This window comes from Epinephelus fuscoguttatus, linkage group LG11 (genome assembly GCF_011397635.1).
Source record: "Epinephelus fuscoguttatus linkage group LG11, E.fuscoguttatus.final_Chr_v1".
In the NCBI taxonomy this organism is placed as follows: domain Eukaryota; kingdom Metazoa; phylum Chordata; class Actinopteri; order Perciformes; family Serranidae; genus Epinephelus; species Epinephelus fuscoguttatus.
The window spans coordinates 8,381,333-8,399,041 of record NC_064762.1 but is presented as its reverse complement, the minus strand read 5'-3'; the positions used below and the strand labels follow the sequence as shown (position 1 = coordinate 8,399,041).

The 17,709-nt window shown below is 40.2% G+C and overlaps 1 protein-coding gene across 1 annotated transcript; it reads left to right on the top strand.

Moving 5' to 3' along the window:
* Positions 1–5,049: 5,049 nt before the first annotated feature.
* Positions 5,050–13,589, top strand: LOC125897113 (proteasome subunit alpha type-6). The gene is made up of 7 exons (XM_049590193.1): positions 5,050–5,234; positions 6,183–6,277; positions 8,919–9,000; positions 10,561–10,716; positions 10,829–11,007; positions 11,183–11,277; positions 13,382–13,589. Exons 1-7 carry the CDS (start codon positions 5,159–5,161, stop codon positions 13,437–13,439), a joined length of 741 nt encoding a protein of 246 aa, XP_049446150.1. The 5' UTR covers positions 5,050–5,158; the 3' UTR covers positions 13,440–13,589.
* Positions 13,590–17,709: the final 4,120 nt, after the last annotated feature.

Below are 17,709 nucleotides of genomic sequence, written 5' to 3'. Positions count from 1 at the left end.
AAAGCAATCTAAACTTCTCTAAGTGACTGCAGGATGTTTATTTTGGAGTTAAACTCTTGTCTTTATCTCTAGCTCTGTTTAGTCAGACTGAATCCTCGTGGTTGTGCAGGAGTGGACAAATGTTTTGCAATCCTGGACTTTGCATTAATTTTAGATGATGAACTGTTTGTTGTTAAAATACCTTATTGCATACATGCTGTGTGATTGTGTCACATCTGTGGTTCTGTGGTTGGACACAAATACTCCCATGTATGTCATCTATGAGTATGTGGCCAATTATATACATTTCAAAATAGGATACTGACGCAGTAATCAAACATGGGGACTTTTTGCTGTAAAACCATATCAGAATATTTTTAATATGATCGCAAACCAAAGGCTGAACTTCGATTCAGCTGCTTATCGCTGCTCATGATACCACACTGAGTCATTATCTAAATGTGTTAGTAACTTATAAAGAGGAAGCAAACATCCTCTTCTCAGCCAAATCAGCTACCTGCAGACCGGTGGGAAAATCCCTGGTGACACACGCACATTTATTTTTCAGGAACAAGGAAACGGGATTTGTGTTTCTCAAATGATCTGTCAGTGATTTTATTCCACGAATTGAAAAAAAAAAAAAAGTCTTGCTTATGTTCCATTTAACAGACAGCACTATTTCCTCTTGGCTTGTCATGTGATAGGAGAAAGTAAACCTGTGGTGTCATAAGGGAGTCTGTTTTCACTTTGTCTCAGTAATATCAGCTACAGTTTTAGCTTCTCCACACAGGTTACACAGATATTATGTTGGTGTCTGTTGCAGGCAAAAGGAAGCTGCTTAGTTTACACAATATTGGTAATATATAGCTACTGTAACAAAACAGGGAGCGAAGGCTGACACTAATAAGAGGAGGTGCAGTTGAAGTATAGTTCAGACTTTCCAAATGAGGGTTTTATGAGGCACTTATAGAAGTCAGTCAGCATGCCCCCAGTATGAAGAAGTGATCAGACTGCAGCCCTGGAAGTTAAGCAGTTTGCTGTATTTTAGCCACCTAAAAAAAATTTAACATCAGTTTAAGCGTACGCTATATTGAGAGTATTTTCACTGCTTTACCTTCCCCTCAGACAGCCGGTTCCAACAGGGACCTGAAAGTGAAACTCATCTGTGCTCTCTTCAAAGCCACCAGACTCCATTGACAAAACCAGTCATTTTAGCTCGCTAAATATAGAGAGCTGCTGGTCAACCACTGCCTCCATCGGAGAGTTAGTTTGTGTTATTTTGTGACTTTGGTGAATCAGAGCTAACGCCTTTAAACACCGAAGTCCCACAAAAAGACAGACAAACGAACCGATCAAAGCAGCGGTAGACCAGCAGCTCTCTATATTCAACAAGCTAAAATCACTGTTTTTCCTCAATGGAGTCTGGCTTCAGTTCCCCATTGGAAATCACTCAGTACATTTACATGACATCAGAGAAAATCAAGTTATTGTGTTAGCCTGACTAACTAAACTGAATTTCTCAAAGTGGGACTAACACACCCAGATCATGTGACTCCTGCATGTTTACAGTCAATCAGACCCAAACTGGCCGAGGCGCTCTGAGCATGCTCCACACTTTCTGCCCTGGGCTTTGACCCAAAAGTCCAATAGCATGTAACAGAAGAAGAGCCGGTGATAACATGGTGAAATCTACATCCAGAGCCGTGACTTTTTGGACGGACCAAATGTACAGAGCTGTAAAGTTGCTGCTAGCTAACCGTAGCTAACTTGTTTGTCCATTGTTTGGTCTGTGACGTAATAGGTCAACAGGAAAAAGGTCCAATACTAACAAGCTGAAAGGGGGCATATCTCCACCTATCGTAGAGGAGTTGCACATACTTGGGTCAATAAATGGATTCCCCTTCCGTGCTTGTATACTGGGACAAGGACAGTAGTCCAGTTAAATGGCCTGGTCGAGTTGTAACTGTAGCTCCACTTCACTGCATGTAAACGTACTGAGTGTCTGACGAAGAGGTAGATAAAGATAGAAAGATAAACACCTCAAACCACATTATTGATCAAGATAGCACATTAACAGACGTGTCAGTGTGTGTGTGTGTAAAAGGGAAGTATGTACAAGACGCAGCAGCACTTGTACGACACACTGTACATTTGACACTTTGCAGATTTGAGGCAGTAGTTTGTGGTGATTTTGTACTGAATTGCATTATACTGTAAGGTGCCATATTGAGTCACCAGCTCCCTGACGCAGTAAAAGTTAAATATTACAAGATTTACGGAGGCAGTGTGGGCCTTCTCCACAGCAGATATTTTGTCTCTTCATCGTAGGGAAAGCACAGGTGTGACCTAATGACATTAATGTCAGTAATGATGGCACCTTTCAGTGCAAGCGTTCCAGTAAGCTGTGTCTGTGAGGGCTTTTTGTAATGGGAGGCATTTTAAAAGCACACATGTAAATAATGAAATGAATCCTTGGCTCCAGGTTCTGTGCACGCTGGCTCACTGGGACACTGGAGTATAGATCAGAGCCATAATCAGTCAAAATGTCAGCCCATATCTTTCCTTATTCCACACTGGATGTTAATTTGTGTATTATTGTGTACAATATCACTATATATTCATATTTTGCAGTTTTTACAAGCTATTGACACACTTAACTGTTTCATACTGACAGGAAATGAAAAATTATTTTGCTTTTCACTGACCTCACTGCCTTGAAATTGCAAAATCTGTATTTTTTTTCCCTTTAAAGTTCCCATATTGTAAAAAGTCAGATTTTCATGTTTTTTTTTTATTATTATATAGCAGGTGTAGGTGCTATATAAATACTGTGAAAGTATCAAAACCTTTAGTCCATAGAGAAGTGCACACAGTCCGTATTCTGAAACTGTGCCTTTAGAAGAGCTGTCAGGGCTTCTGTGATGTCACAACTATACTATATAAAAGAAGAAATGAAGAAACTGGCGCTAAAATGGAGCGTTTCAGACAGAGGGTGCATACAGGTATATTTAGGCAGACAGTGAGTGCGTTTACATGGACAGTTTTATTCCCTTTTCATTCGTAATGAAAGTTCATTCATATTAAAAGTGATGTTGTAAACACCTAATTCGGAATGAAAATGGCCAATGCGATTGAAAATTCAATCCGATGTAAGGGGCTGGAATATTCCGTTTCTAATTCCGAATTAAAGAATTTCTCGCACTTGTATACACTCTTTCCTCTTTAAGTTCATTCCGGTCTTTCTGCGCATGCTCATTTTCTTGCGCGATTACGTATATAGAGGGAATCGCCTTGTTGTTTACAAATACTTCCGGGTAGAAAACCAGCAGAGTTTAGCTATATATATATCTATATCTCACATTTTTCACATCACTATATCACCGTTTAGACTAATCTGATGTTTGTAAAGTCTATAAACACAATGATTGAACAAACATTACTATTTCTGTGTGCACGTTTTGTAATTAACAACATGGTTATGGTAGATTAGCTGGGCTAACCATTAGCTGTTAGCCGTTAGCAGTGTCTGTAATAACTCAGTAACTCAATTAACGGTCTGTGATATAAATATTTTTTCCAGCGGATGTCTTAGTTACAACATGATTGAGCTAACTGGAGTAGTTTCATGTCATATCCGACAATGGGAGGCTTTTAACAGATGACGTCCTGATGTTAGCTTTGCTGCTGCTGTTAGCTGTCCCTGTCAGCTGCAGCCACTGATGCTTTCTAGACATCGTGATTTTCTAAAACTGAATAAATACCACACATAGCAACACAAAACTGCTTTGCTAGCTCAATCATGTATATATATAGCTAAACTTTTCTACCTGGAAGTATTTGTAAACAACAAGGCGATTCCTTCTATAGCATGCGTGCGACAAGATGGCAGCTTCTAAAAACAAGAGATGGTCCTGAGCGGTCTTCTACCTCCCTTCTCCTCCTCAACAGACGAAGCATTAGCAGAACAAGGTTGTTGTCGTACTGCTGCCTCAGGAATATAAGCAAAACAAGCCCGAAAAACGCACTAAGAACGGCGTCGTCAAGCATCTTGTTATCCGGAGCGAGGACTACAGTGTTTTCTTCCGGTACATCCGCCCCGCCCCCTATCCAATCAGAAACCTTCCCTGCCCCAAACCTTGCGCAGACCCGAATAAACACGATTAAAAGGTGATTAAACTGATCTCCTGTGTAAACCCTCATTCAGAATGAATATTGTGTGTGAGGACAATAAAGTGTTTTTTTTAAACTTGAGAGCATGTAGACGTGTTCTTGCAGAAAACCGAAATACAAGTATGAAGCTGAATATGAGCAGACTATGGGACCTTTAAATACTTTATTCCGTCTCTTCTCATGACCTTTATAATAAACTGGACTGAAATTGATGAAGATGACCTTATATGTTTGGGGTCAGTTACTCCACAGAGAGGTATAACTAAGGCCTTTTTAAACGTATTATTGTAATTATTATTACAAATGTATTCAAGTGTAAATATCGTGTTTTTAACTTTTATTCAAGCAGATAAAAAGCAATCTCTTTTTCAGTGGTGACCGGGCCAAGAAGTCAGCAAACTTACAGTTGAGTGAACGTCGATTACATACATCAAATGAAATATGAAACCACAGCCTAAATTAAAAAAAAGTTTACTTTGAAGCTGGTCAAGGTACAGCTCATTTAAATTACTTTATTTACTGCTGGGTAGATAAACTCGTAGCTTAAAAATTTTCTGCACTAATTTGTAGCATAAATGTTTTGTCAGAACAAATGTCCTCTGCTACTTTAATGTTTTTATGGAAGGGAGGGGGGGACAAAATTCACAATATTGAGGGGTAAGTGCCCCCTGTGTCCACCCTGATATCGACACCTGTGCCTGTAGATTTCCTTCTCAAATGCAGTGTACATATAAAGCAGCTTAAATTAGAATTACTCAAGCAAATGCAAGTACCTATAATTAATTCCTCAGTTTAATACCTGAGAATGTTCACTCTACCAAAAACCATTTAGATTTTATCTCATGAAGATCCAGCATGGGAGTGTATCACCATGGAAACGACACAGGCCGCACACCGGATGTAGTTTGGATCCCATTAGTTCAATTTCCGGGTGAAAATATTGTGCATGAAGTAAAGTCTGCCTGCAGATTCATTTGGACGAACTTTTCATCCAACTTAACTTTGTAAAATGTCCCGAGGCTCCAGTGCAGGGTTTGATCGACACATCACCATCTTCTCTCCCGAGGGCAGGCTCTACCAAGTCGGTCAGTATCCGGTTCTTTTCGGACAAAAGCCGGCTCGGATGCTAATCTGTGTGCTAGCTAGCTAAATGCTCTGTCATGGTTCGTTTAGCTTCGCTTCTAGCTGAGAAATAAAACCCAGCCAAAGCGAAAGTAGTGTGATATAATACGATGAAAGTCACACTTGAGTTGTGCTAGTTGTTATTTCTTGTCTAATTTGCTTCAATCAAACAAAAAGCGCGAGTAACAGTAGCTAGCCGGCTAGCAGGCTACTTAGCATGTTTAGCATTACAGTAAAGCAAGCTGATTCATTGCTCAAAGTGTTAACATGCTACAGAGAGAGATGTTTCGGTTCTTTAACGTTAGTTTAATATTTCTTTGTATATTAAATAAACTTAATCATGAGAGCATTTGTCTCAGTGATGGCTGTGTATTATTATTTTCTTATTCGGCATCCATTAGTTGAACTTAAAGGAAAATTCCACCCAAAATATCAACAACAAACATGTTTGTACAGTTTGCAGTACAGTTACATGCCGTGAAATGGATTCTGTCTTCTAACTGAAGTTGAACTTAACATGAGCAGGACTTTGTTGGTGTTGTCTGATCAACAACAGACAGGACACACATCTTAAAAGATGCTTTACAAACAGTAAATAACTAAACAAATCTTTGTAAATGTGCTGAAATACAGCTGAAGCTGCCATAAAGTACCTTGTAATTGATGCAACATCTCAAACAAAACTCACACAGTTATTCAGTGGCAGCTGGTCAATCAGATGACATCTGATAACAGTCCTTGTCTTGTTGCCTTAGGTTTCCTGCTGATGGAAACAGCTGTCTGTGTCCATTCAGTCTGCTGTTCAAAAGCATCAAGTGTTGTGTTTGTTTTTGTTTTGTTCCCTAATGTCCTTGCTGTTGTCAGCTGAACACGTTCACTCAAAGATGCCCTCCTCTCTTGCTTATTTGCAGAATATGCTTTCAAGGCCATAAACCAAGGAGGACTCACATCAGTAGCGGTCAGGGGGAAGGACTGTGCAGTTGTTGTAACACAGAAAAAAGTACCGGTGAGTTGATGTCAGGTCTCTGTGTTCACACACTGAGAGTGAGCATTATAAACTCACTCTGCACGGTTATCCTATTACGTCACAGATCAAACAAACGACAAACATGTTAGCTACGGTTAGCTAGCAGCTAACTGGTACCATGGTGGACAACTTAATGCTACTGGACTTCCAGGTCAAAGCCCGGGGCTGAAACTGTGGAGCATGCTCAGAGCGCCTCAGCCTGTTTGGGTCTGATTGACTGTATACATGCAGGAGTCACATTATCTGGGTGTGTTAGTCCGACTTTGAAAATTTGATTTAGTATGATTTCAGTCTGACTAACGTGTTTACATGGATTTTAAAAGTTCGGTTTTAGTAGGTCTGACGATGTCATGTAAACGTAGTGACTTTGTGGAATGCAAGGTGAATCCACCTGCACTGACAACTCTTCGTATGGATGATGGCACATATGGTGGGAATGGGACTGAGAGTTTGATGTATACAAAGCTCTTTACTTAAAAATTATACTATTTTTGTGGTAACTTGATATGGTTCATACATTTGTTAGTGAATAAATGTACACCCTGTGACCAAATTCAATTTGGAATTGTCTGTCATAGCAAAATGCATTACACTGCACCTCAGTGTCTCTACAGGAGAATCTTCATCTGCTGGTAAAATACTTCCCATTTTAGAGGTTTATCTATCATGCTTTAAAAAAAAAATATTTACAGATGCACATCATGTTTTTAGATCTCAGAGTGGTGACTTAAAGGGACAGTTCAGTCCAAAACCAAAAATGCATATTTTCCCTCTTACCTGTAGTGCTGTTTAAAAGTGTAGATTGTTTTGGTGTGAGTTGCAGAGTGCCTGAGATTTCGGCTATTTTCTATTACTTACCATTACTATTTTCTTTCTACCAAACTACACCCACCAAGCATACAAGTGCACAGAAGGAAGTGTGCATCTACTCATGGATGAGAGGCTTGTGACAGCTCAAGATGTAAACATTAAAGGGGCAAAAAGCGAAATCGTTTCATTGCTAGGTTTGCTGTTGTGCACTGCCTGTAGACCAAAACAAAGTGTGTCATGAGCCACACCTCCCTCTACCTCTGCTCTCCAACTCCAACCCCCCACTCGCCTCGGCTAAACTTAGTTTAGCAGTTAGCGATGTCTTTCACTCACTCTCGGCCTCTGGTGTGTTTAGCTATTCCCCTGCCTACTTCAGTGATGATGGTCCCTGTAATAAATGCAATATATTTGCTGAGATGGAGGCGAGGCTCAGTGACTAGAAGAGCTGGTAGAAGCGCTCCATAACTGTAAGTTACTCCAGTAGCCGGTGGCAGCTGACTCGGCTCGAGCCATTGCCAGATCCCGGCAAGTGCTAACACCGGGAGCTAACGCTAATGTTCCTACTCTTCTCCGTGAGTGAGAGCGATGTTTTAGCCTGGCTACGTTTTACAATGCTAATTGCAAATGTTAGTTGGGCTGCCGGGCTACTCACCTAACACAACCGTAACGCCTGACCCATTGCTGGGACCGAGCCGCTAATAACTCAAGCTCCAGACATTAACCCATGCTACGATTGTAACATTAAATTTAATTGAATCGACATAGCAACATGTGCCTAACGTTGCTGTAACACTAATTAAAACAGACATTTGACTTTATGTTGTTACTTAACGTTACCTGTCCAGGAGAGGAAGAGCTAGCCCCGAGTCAGATTGTAGCCCCTTTAGCTCTCACAGTGCTCTCCACCTTGGAAATGCAAGGCCAATGTTAATCCGGGTTCTGTCCCTTTCTATATCCGACAACTTCTTCGCCAACGACCGTTGTTTCTTTAGAGGTAATGTCAGATCCTGGTCGTCTTCAGGTGAACTTTTGGTTCCAGTTAGTCAGTGTAGTTCGGGAAGAGAGAAAATAGTTCCTACATAAAACTGCTCACAATGAGGTCTGTGTATTATCTTGAGTAACAGGGTCATGATTTCTGTAAAGAGACATTGCGTTGGAGTTTATCAAATGTATTTTTTTGGCGCTTTGAGCACCACAAGCCGAGTGCCATCTAGTTCCATTACATTAGAGAGAAGGCAGACACCTCTACGGCTGATATCTTTAACACTCGGCAACTCACACCAAAACAATCTAGACTGATAAACAGCACTACAGGTAAGAGTGAAAATGTGTATGTTTGATTTGGGGGTGCACTGTCCCTTTACATTGTGTCATGCTCGAACCAGCAGTCTAGACTGTTGTTTTCAACTTACAGTGTACAGTTTTTATTATATGACTAAAAAAAGGATGAACTTGAAGCATTTATGAAGTTTAAACCAGCGAATATTTGGTAAAATACTTAAATGTTTTATTCATAAAGTTTCCATCTGCATAGTTTCGTATTGGCAGGAGACATCATTGCATTTATACTCTTGATTATTTTTCCAAATGCATCTTTGGATGCAGCCACAGAGAACGACGGGATAATTACAGCCTCCTGTCTCGTGACGTTTTTTACCCATTTCACTGCTTTCCGATCAGACAAATACCCGAGGCACGTATTAATTTTAAATGTAATAAATCTTTGGGGTGCAGTGATGACATAAAAAGAAGAGACCTCTGACCTCAAACCACATTCATTTTCTATTAAACTCTTTCTTCTTTGAAACAGGACAAGCTCCTGGATGCTGCCACAGTGACCCACCTTTTCAGAATAACAGATAATATTGGATGTGTAATGTCTGGGATGACGGGTAAGACACAGTTTAATTATGCTGGCACAAACAGTTAGCACCATCTGTTATTAATCATGAGGGTTTATTGTTTTCAGATTTATAAAAACAGTATCTTTCAATATCTTTGTTTATGTTAAATATGGAATAAACTGTATGTAAAAACCTGGGTGAAAATTAGATTTTTGGGGGATTATTTAGCACAAATAATCTGTTTGGGGTTTTTTTTGTTCTATATAGGGAGCACATTCAGTCAGGTGTTTTCATCTTCTCTCATTTTTCTCCTCACTTTCTATTACTGGAAAGATTTTGGAGTTTTGTCTGTAAACTTTTGGTGGTCGGTGTTTTCTTGCAGCAGGAAACGCAGTAGTTTTTCAGTATACTGGAACAAATAAAACATCTGTCTGAAACACAGTTAAACCCCAAAATACCCTTTTTTTTTAAAAACCCCAACAGTATTTTCAGTAAAAATTGAAAGTGATGTGTCTGAATGGATAATCTGACATCTCTGTTCTCAGTCACAGCGTTTACTGTCACTGATGGTTCCTCTTTCCTAACAAGCAGCTGTCTGTGGACTTCATGTAAACATTGCATCAGTGATTGGAAGTGTCATTATTACCCTTTTTTCCACCAAAACATGTGTGCAGGCTTCTCATCTGCAGTAGACGAGTGTGCCTTTCTGTTTTTGTAGTTAGCGAGATAACTTCAGGGTTAACTCTGGGTGTTCAGTACAAAGCTGGTTCTGTTTTTACCTGGATAAATCACCATGGTAACTTATGCTGAACAGTTAACCTGCTTCAAAGCAGTCTCAGGTAAAGAAGAGGAGCCTGTCTATTGATATAGGTCAGTATTTAAAGTTGGTCATTTTATTGTTTCAGGGCTCTATTTCTACAGGTTTTAAGGGTGCTTTCACACCTACCTGTTTGGTTCGGTTCAGTCAAACTCAAGTTCATTTGCCCCCTCAGTGCAGTTCGTTTGAGCAGGTGTGAACACAGCAATGACACTCAGGTGAGCACCAAAACAACCAGACCCTCTTGAAGAGGTGGTCTCAGTCCGGTTACAAACGAGCTCTGGTGCAGTTGGTTTGTGGTGAGAAGGTGTTCCGACCTGGATGTGAACCAACTGCAGTCACATGACACATTGTTTGGGTTAAACATGAGCATGTTACAGTCCTGGAGGATTATTAATGTGCACCTCCTCCTGTACTGCCTTAATATGCACATTCAGCACATCCAATGCATCAGAACATTGTTTTCTAGTTGGAGCCGCGCCTCGTTTTCAAACTGTATGCTTTGACTAAAATGAACAATGACAGCAATATAGTCCACGATGAGCAGCGCTAAAATCAACCTGCGTAGTTGTCCCTCCATTGTGACATTAGAAAGTGTCACATTTATCTTGCAAGTGTACTCTTCTTCAGCATTTTGTTTACTTCCTGGATTTTTCCCACATGGAAATTCTGATCAATCAAGAGCAGCTTTCTCACACCAATTCAGTCATTTAAATAAGCACATTAAATAAGTGAATGATGACGTGTTCAGGACTCAAAACTCAAAGGTTTGGACTGATCTCCTCTTCCAGCTGACAGCAGGTCTCAAGTCCAGCGAGCTCGCTACGAGGCGGCCAACTGGCAGTACAAGTACGGTTATGAGATTCCAGTGGACATGCTGTGTAAGAGAATCGCTGACATCTCACAAGTCTACACGCAGAACGCTGAGATGCGACCACTGGGCTGTTGTGAGTATATTTAATTATATACTACAGTCATTTTTTTGGCATTAGACTCATCTTAAGGCATAAAACACTGAAGCCAAATGGTCACTGTCACCATCCTCTCTGATGCCTGCAGGTATGATCGTGATCGGTATAGACGAGGAGCACGGCCCCCAGGTGTACAAATGTGACCCAGCGGGTTACTACTGCGGCTTCAAGGCCACCGCAGCTGGAGTGAAGCAGACAGAAGCCACCAGCTTCCTGGAGAAGAAAGTGAAAAAGAAACTGGACTGGACCTTTGAACAAACTGTCGAGGTACAAACTCTCTGTACGCTGATGTAACACAGGTCGATAAAGGAGGAACGTGAATGTGAAAGTCACCTGATAGGTGGTTTCCAGCTGTGTGGCCTCTGATTTTATTACCATTACTAAATGTCAGGTAGATTATTATTATATCATAAATCTGATCTCTGATCTGTTCTCCCCTCAGACGGCGATCTCGTGTTTGTCAACTGTTCTCTCCATCGACTTCAAACCCTCTGAGCTCGAGGTGGGCGTTGTCACAACGCAGGACCCCAAGTTCAGGTAAAATAAGAACAATATGTTTTGGTAGTTTGGTTAATATCACTTTTATTGTCAAATGAGAGCTGCAGTCGACCAAAATAATTTCTTGTATCTTTGGTATCTTATTTAAAGTGAAAGCTTTTTCTGAAAGTTTGGTTTCGCTTTAATCATCAGTCAGTAATTACTCAGAAGCTCCAGGATGTTGAGATGTTGCAATCGCAACTGTCAATCCCTGTGAATTCTGTGCAGCCTTGCAAATTTGTCCAATTATTACAGACTTTGCAGCAAATTTTAGTGTTTAAAACTAGAGCACTTGGAGAGCACAGACCTCCGCCAAGCAGCTCGGATTTCACGTCATTTTATTATTTTATCCAACAAAATTTTATCATCTGTTCCTTGTCCCATTATCAACCTTTCCTGAAAATTTCATCAAAATCCGTTCAGAACTTTTTGAGTTATTTTGCAGACAAACAGACCAACGCCGGCGAAAACAACCTCCTTGGCGGAGGTAATAAGTAAAATCTCATTGCATTGTAGACTCAAGATTCAGAGTTAAATTTATTGTCCCACAAAGAGGGAAATTTGTCTTGGGTTCTCCACCCATGCTTCAGCCATGAAAAATACAACATACAACAGGGTTCATGAACACATCAACATTATACTCCAAACATAACAATAACGAAAGAAAACAAAGGAGAGCTACTTCTTAACACCCATGCTAATGTTTTTAGCACAAGCCTATGTTAATTTATATTGTATAAATTAGCCTAGCAGCTAGCAGAGTTTTCCTCTACTCATATGAAGCCAGGGACAACAGCAACATTTACCAAAGGTAATGTTACAAAATTCAGCTCCATTACAACTCACAAGGTTCACTGACAAAACAACTGTCTTATACTAAACACGTTTTCCAAACAAATACAACATGCTAACGTTATTAGCGCCAGCCTATGGCTTTATTGTCTTCACAGTTTATAGTTTCTTATCTGTGAAATTAAAGTAAAAGTAATTCAGCTTACAGAAATATGCAGGAGGTCTGTGAATTGATGCTCCAACAGCAACGTAAGTTCTGCAGAATTCTGACAGGATCACGGGCATTTTCAAGCAGCAGGTGTTTCTTTGTGTTAACTGGTGACTCAGCTGACTGTGTCGTGGTTGCCGACGCCAGCTATTGAAAACGGACTGATTCAGCTGAAAGTCACCAGTTAACACTCAATAAACAGAAACACGGGTGGTGTCAGATGTTACCGCCGGACCAAGGACACAATCAAAGCCTCTCATGTAACAATGAAACAGAAGCAGGATTCATGGTTTTTGAACTAACCTGTTAATATCATCAAGCTGTGAACTATGCTAGCTACTGTAGCAGGCCAACAACACACCCTGCCTGCAGGCACAGTTGAGATGTAATATTAGTTTGTATGGTGTATTAATTATAACCCAGACCTCATGCAGAGCGGTCTTGTGTCCTTGTCTGTGGCTGGAGAGGATTTCCTTCTCCATTTGTCTGTGTTTTCTTCCATTTTTCTTTTTCATCACGAGCTGGTGATTTTGTTTTGTGTATTTGAAGTTGTGTACGTGACCACAGATAACATACTTGTCAGCATGTAGTGACTTGTGTGCTCGTAGTTTCTCATCAGTGTAAACGCTACTTATCTCCACAAATGCGTGTAAATATCTGGCCACCAATGTCTTCTACACACTCACAAAAGTCATAGTCGGTTTGTTGAGGCAGCATCAGGCCAACTGTCAAAGAGTAAAGCTGATCCTGGCCATCAAAAACACCCAGAGGGAATTTTTTCAAATTTAGCGCAAATGTCCAGATGCACTAAAGGCTCAGTTTTGAAGCTACAGCTAAAGCACATGTATCATATGAAACTAGAGGACCTGAGGCATAAAGACATGTACTCAAAATGTTGTTTTTATATATATATATATATATATATATGGCAGAGAAAAGCATCAAATACTCAAGTGTATCAGTCTAGAACCAGCTTATGTTCGGCTTTAAAAATAGTCAGGGAACTCGGTTATCGTTGAACTGCTGCAGCTGTAGTTGGAGGTTAAAGTAGATTTTTTTTTGGACATGAGAGTCATCGTCCACCTTTCTGTCTTCTGTCTACAGGATGCTGACAGAGAGCGAAGTGGACGTCCACCTGGTGTCCCTGGCAGAGCGGGACTGAGCGAGCAGAGAGGCGTCACCTGTTGGATTAAGTTAGAGCATGGTGGGATCTGCAGTTCCCAGATGGAGGCTGGTGTTATCTTTGTTTGCTGTACATTTACCCCACTGTTTCATTCAACAATAAAAAAAAGTTTTTCGAGTAAAATAACCATTGCTGTTGTACCTGTTTCTTATTGATCCTGAAGATTTAACCTGCACGTGGAGCTGTGTGTGCGTTTAATTTACACTCTATAAATACGCACTGAAGCTTCTAACCTCTCACTCATGTAAACAGAAGGTTGTTTTCTGTCAGTGGAGTATAGCAGCAGTGGAAACGTTTATGGGAACGTGAGCGTGTGCAGAGCTCTACCTCTGAGCTTCCTGTTGTGGCTCTGAATGCACTAAATCACATGACACACCGCGGTGCTGCACAGAGGTGATTCTACTACACGCTGATGTACGCCTGATTTGACCTCATTCTCTCAACATTTAAGCTTCTTCTTTTTTTTTAGATGCACATGTAGCATGTCAGAAATAGATTGCTTCGACTCACCGGATACATCATACAAGTAGTTTCTCTTTGCAAAGGGAAAATTTGTTCCCCCAATACATAACGATACATCAGCTGTGTGTCAGCGTCTGGTCCGGCCAAACATTTAAAAGCTTCGTCATCAACATATGATCAGAAGTGATGATTAGTCCTCAGAACAGTTCCCGTCAGTCTTCTTCCCCTAAAGTCTCTCTGTGTCTTTATGGGGCTGTTACAGAATCAGAAATACACCTAAATGTGCTCTGCATGCCTCCGCTCTGGTGATAGCCACGGCTGGAGACTTTGCGTTTACAGGTTGTAGATATGTCTGTACATCTGTCCCATTCTTGTAGACATGATGAACTGGTTAGATTTGGTGATCAAAGGTCAGAGGTCACTGGCCTTGCATGCATTCTCATGAATGCGAAAGCACAAGAATTTGTTTTCAGATTTGGCAAATTTGGATTAAAGGTGCAGTGGGTTAGATTTTAATGATCAAAGGTCAAAGTCACTGTGACCTTGTCCATCTCATTTTGGTATCACAACAGCTTAAGAGTGCCTTGATGGATTTTTTTTTTTTTTTAAATTTTGGCACAAATTTTCACTTTGTCTGAGGAATGAACTGATTAAAAAGTGGTGGTCACAGGTGAAAGGTTAAGGTCACTGTTACCTCGTGTGTTTCATTCTTGTGAACGTGATATCTCAGGAACACCTTGAGGATTTTTCTTTTCAAATTTGTCACAAACGTCCAGCTGGACTAAGGGACAAATATTTTAGATTTTAGTGATCACAGGTGAAAGATCAAGGTCACCTTTACTTCGTCTGTCTCATTCTCATTAACGTGATATCTCAAGAACACCTTGAGGAATTTTTTTCAAATGGGCACAAACGTCCACTTGGACTCAGCGACAAACTGGTTGGATTTGGTGATCAAAGGTCTCTGTGGCCTTGCATGCATCTCATTCTCATGAATGCCATATGACAGAAAAACCTTGAAGGAATTGTTTCAAATTTGGCACAAATGACTCAGGGATGAGCAAATTAAATTTTAGTGATCAAAGGTCAAAGTCACTGTTACCTCATCTGTCTCATTCTCATGAATGTTAATATCTCAGGAACACCTTGAGAAAGTTTTTTTTTTTTTTTTAAATTTGGCACAAACGTCTAGTTGAACTGATCAGAATATGCTGGTCAAAGGTCACTGTGACCTCACAAAACATGTTTTTTGCCATGACTCAAGAATTCATTCATGAGTGACAAATCTTCACACACAAAAAAAGAAGTTATCTAATTTTTATCAAAAAGGTCAAAGGTCAGCTTGACTGTGACATCATCATGTTTTAAGGTCATATTTCGGGAGGAGAAGGGGAGACATTTGGTCAGATACTGAAACTTGAAACTGTGCTGATTGTATAGATCTTCTGTACTGCTGGGGGGAGGCTCTGTGTGAAGCTGTCAGTGCAACTTGACTGGATCGTGGCGGCAAACAACCACGAGGTGGTAATTCTAGTTCATCTCAAATGCAGCGATAATCCTCAGGATTGTACTTCAGTTATTTAAAGCCTTTGTCTCTTATGTAATTTCCACCGTCCTCAATGTCAGGGCTCCTGTGACCTGCCTTCTTTGGTGTGAGGTGGTTATAAAACGGCTGCCCTTTTTCTCATCTTAATGTTCGATAAAATCAAACTTTAAATATTATTGCACATTCTGAGTCCTGTGTGATGTAAACACTGAAGTTCAATGACGTAAACACTGTCAACAACCAATAGCTGTGCCCTCTGCAGCACCAAACAGGAAGCTAGTCGACAGTAAACACTGAGAAACTGGTGCTTTCCGCACCTCACAATTTCACACAATCTTAAAGTATGGCTTCCTAACGTCTTTTATTTTCTGCCCTACAGCTGTACGATGACGTAAAGTGGTGTTTAATTTGTATCTGATCAACCAACTGGCTCTTATCTTATGGTGGAAAATTTACACCAAACTCCCTTTAAGAAATATGACATTTTAACAATTCCTTACATGTCTCCAAAAACACATAACTCCAGAAACACCAGATAAAAGGCGTCATATGTCGACAGTGTTCCTGTCAATTTTGCATCAATATAATCCATAAAGATAAACTGTATTTGAAACAAACTTTACATTTTGCATTTTTTTTGCTTATACCAGTGTGTATCGGCTTATTTTTGATAGAAAACTTCATTTTTGATACAGCTCACCACCAAGTTTTTACACAAATACAGCTTATTTTTATGGATTAAATTGATGGCGAATTGACCAGAACACTGTCGACACCTGACGCCTTTTATCTGGTGTTTGTAGAGTTATGTGTTTCTGCAGACATGTAAGGAATTGTTAAAATGTCATATTTCTTAAAGGGAGTTTGGTGTAATATTTTCCACCAGGAGCAGGATGGCAAAGAATCTCAAAGGAAATGTTGTTGTAGTCTTGCAAATGGTGACCCTGCAAGATCCCCAGTCTTTGTATGATCTTATAGGGAGTGTGACTAAAAACTTACATTGTCAATATGTCTACCATACACTACAACACTTTTAAAAGCCTGAAGTGTGAAACGCCAAACTCCCTTTAAGAAATATGACATTTTAACAATTCCTTACATGTCTACAAAAACACACAGCTCTACAAACACCATATAAAAGGCGTCATATGTTGACAGTGTTCTGATCAATTTGGCATCAATATAATCCATAAAGATAAACTGTATTTGTGTACAGACTTTACATTTTGCATTTTTTGGCTTAATTCAATGTGTTACCAGCACTTTTTGTAGTGAGAAATCTTTGTTTTTGAAACACTTCACCACCCAGTTTTTAAACAAATAAGAGTTTATATTTATGGATTATATTGATGCCAAATTGATCTGAATACCGTCGACATATGACGCCTTTTATCTGGTGTTTGTGGAGTTGTGTGTTTCTGCAGACATGTAAGGAATTGTTAAAATGTCATATTTTGTAAGGGGAGTTTGGTGTAGCATTTTCCACCAGGAGCAGGATGGGAAAATGTATTTTAATTTAAAAGGAATTAAATTTAAATCATGTACATAGTGACCCTCAGTCAGTGCAACATCTTGTGACTTAAAGCTCACAGTGTCTATAGACATGAGAAGGTGTCAGACTTTAGCCTTCAAAGTCTGCTGGTGTATGGTAACAACCTTGTCCTTGGAAAACCCCTCACAGTCTGTACACATCTACAAACCGGTTAATGTTTACAGTCATGATGACAATTACAGGCTACACGCTGCCATTAAACCTAATCAGGAACATTTTCTGAGCAGCAGATACGTGCTGGCTCCAGGTTGACTTCATACTGGGAAAAAAAATTCCTCATCAGCTGACAGGGAAGTCTTGTACTTCCCAAACTCCAACGTTTCCTGGTCACTGTGACACAGCAGTTGGTCTCATCTGTCTGTGGCTCATTTCCAGTCTTGCTTAAAGACATTTCCTCCTCAAACAAAAAAAAATTCCTCGGTATTTCTAGTCCCCAGCGTCTACAGTAGGGTGGAATATTTAAGTACATTATGTTCCCCTTATGCCGCCTGGGGACTTTCAACGCGGTGACTCAGAGACCTGGTGACCTCGCCCCGACAAGGAAATCCCAGACTGTTCCAAGTGTGATCATTTTTGTCTGTGTGTCATTCACAAGTCTGGGCTATGACTCTGCTCCTCGTCACTTCATGTGAAGTGAGAACTAACGCTTGTTTTACAACGTGGAAAAGAAACTCAAACACACAAAGCTC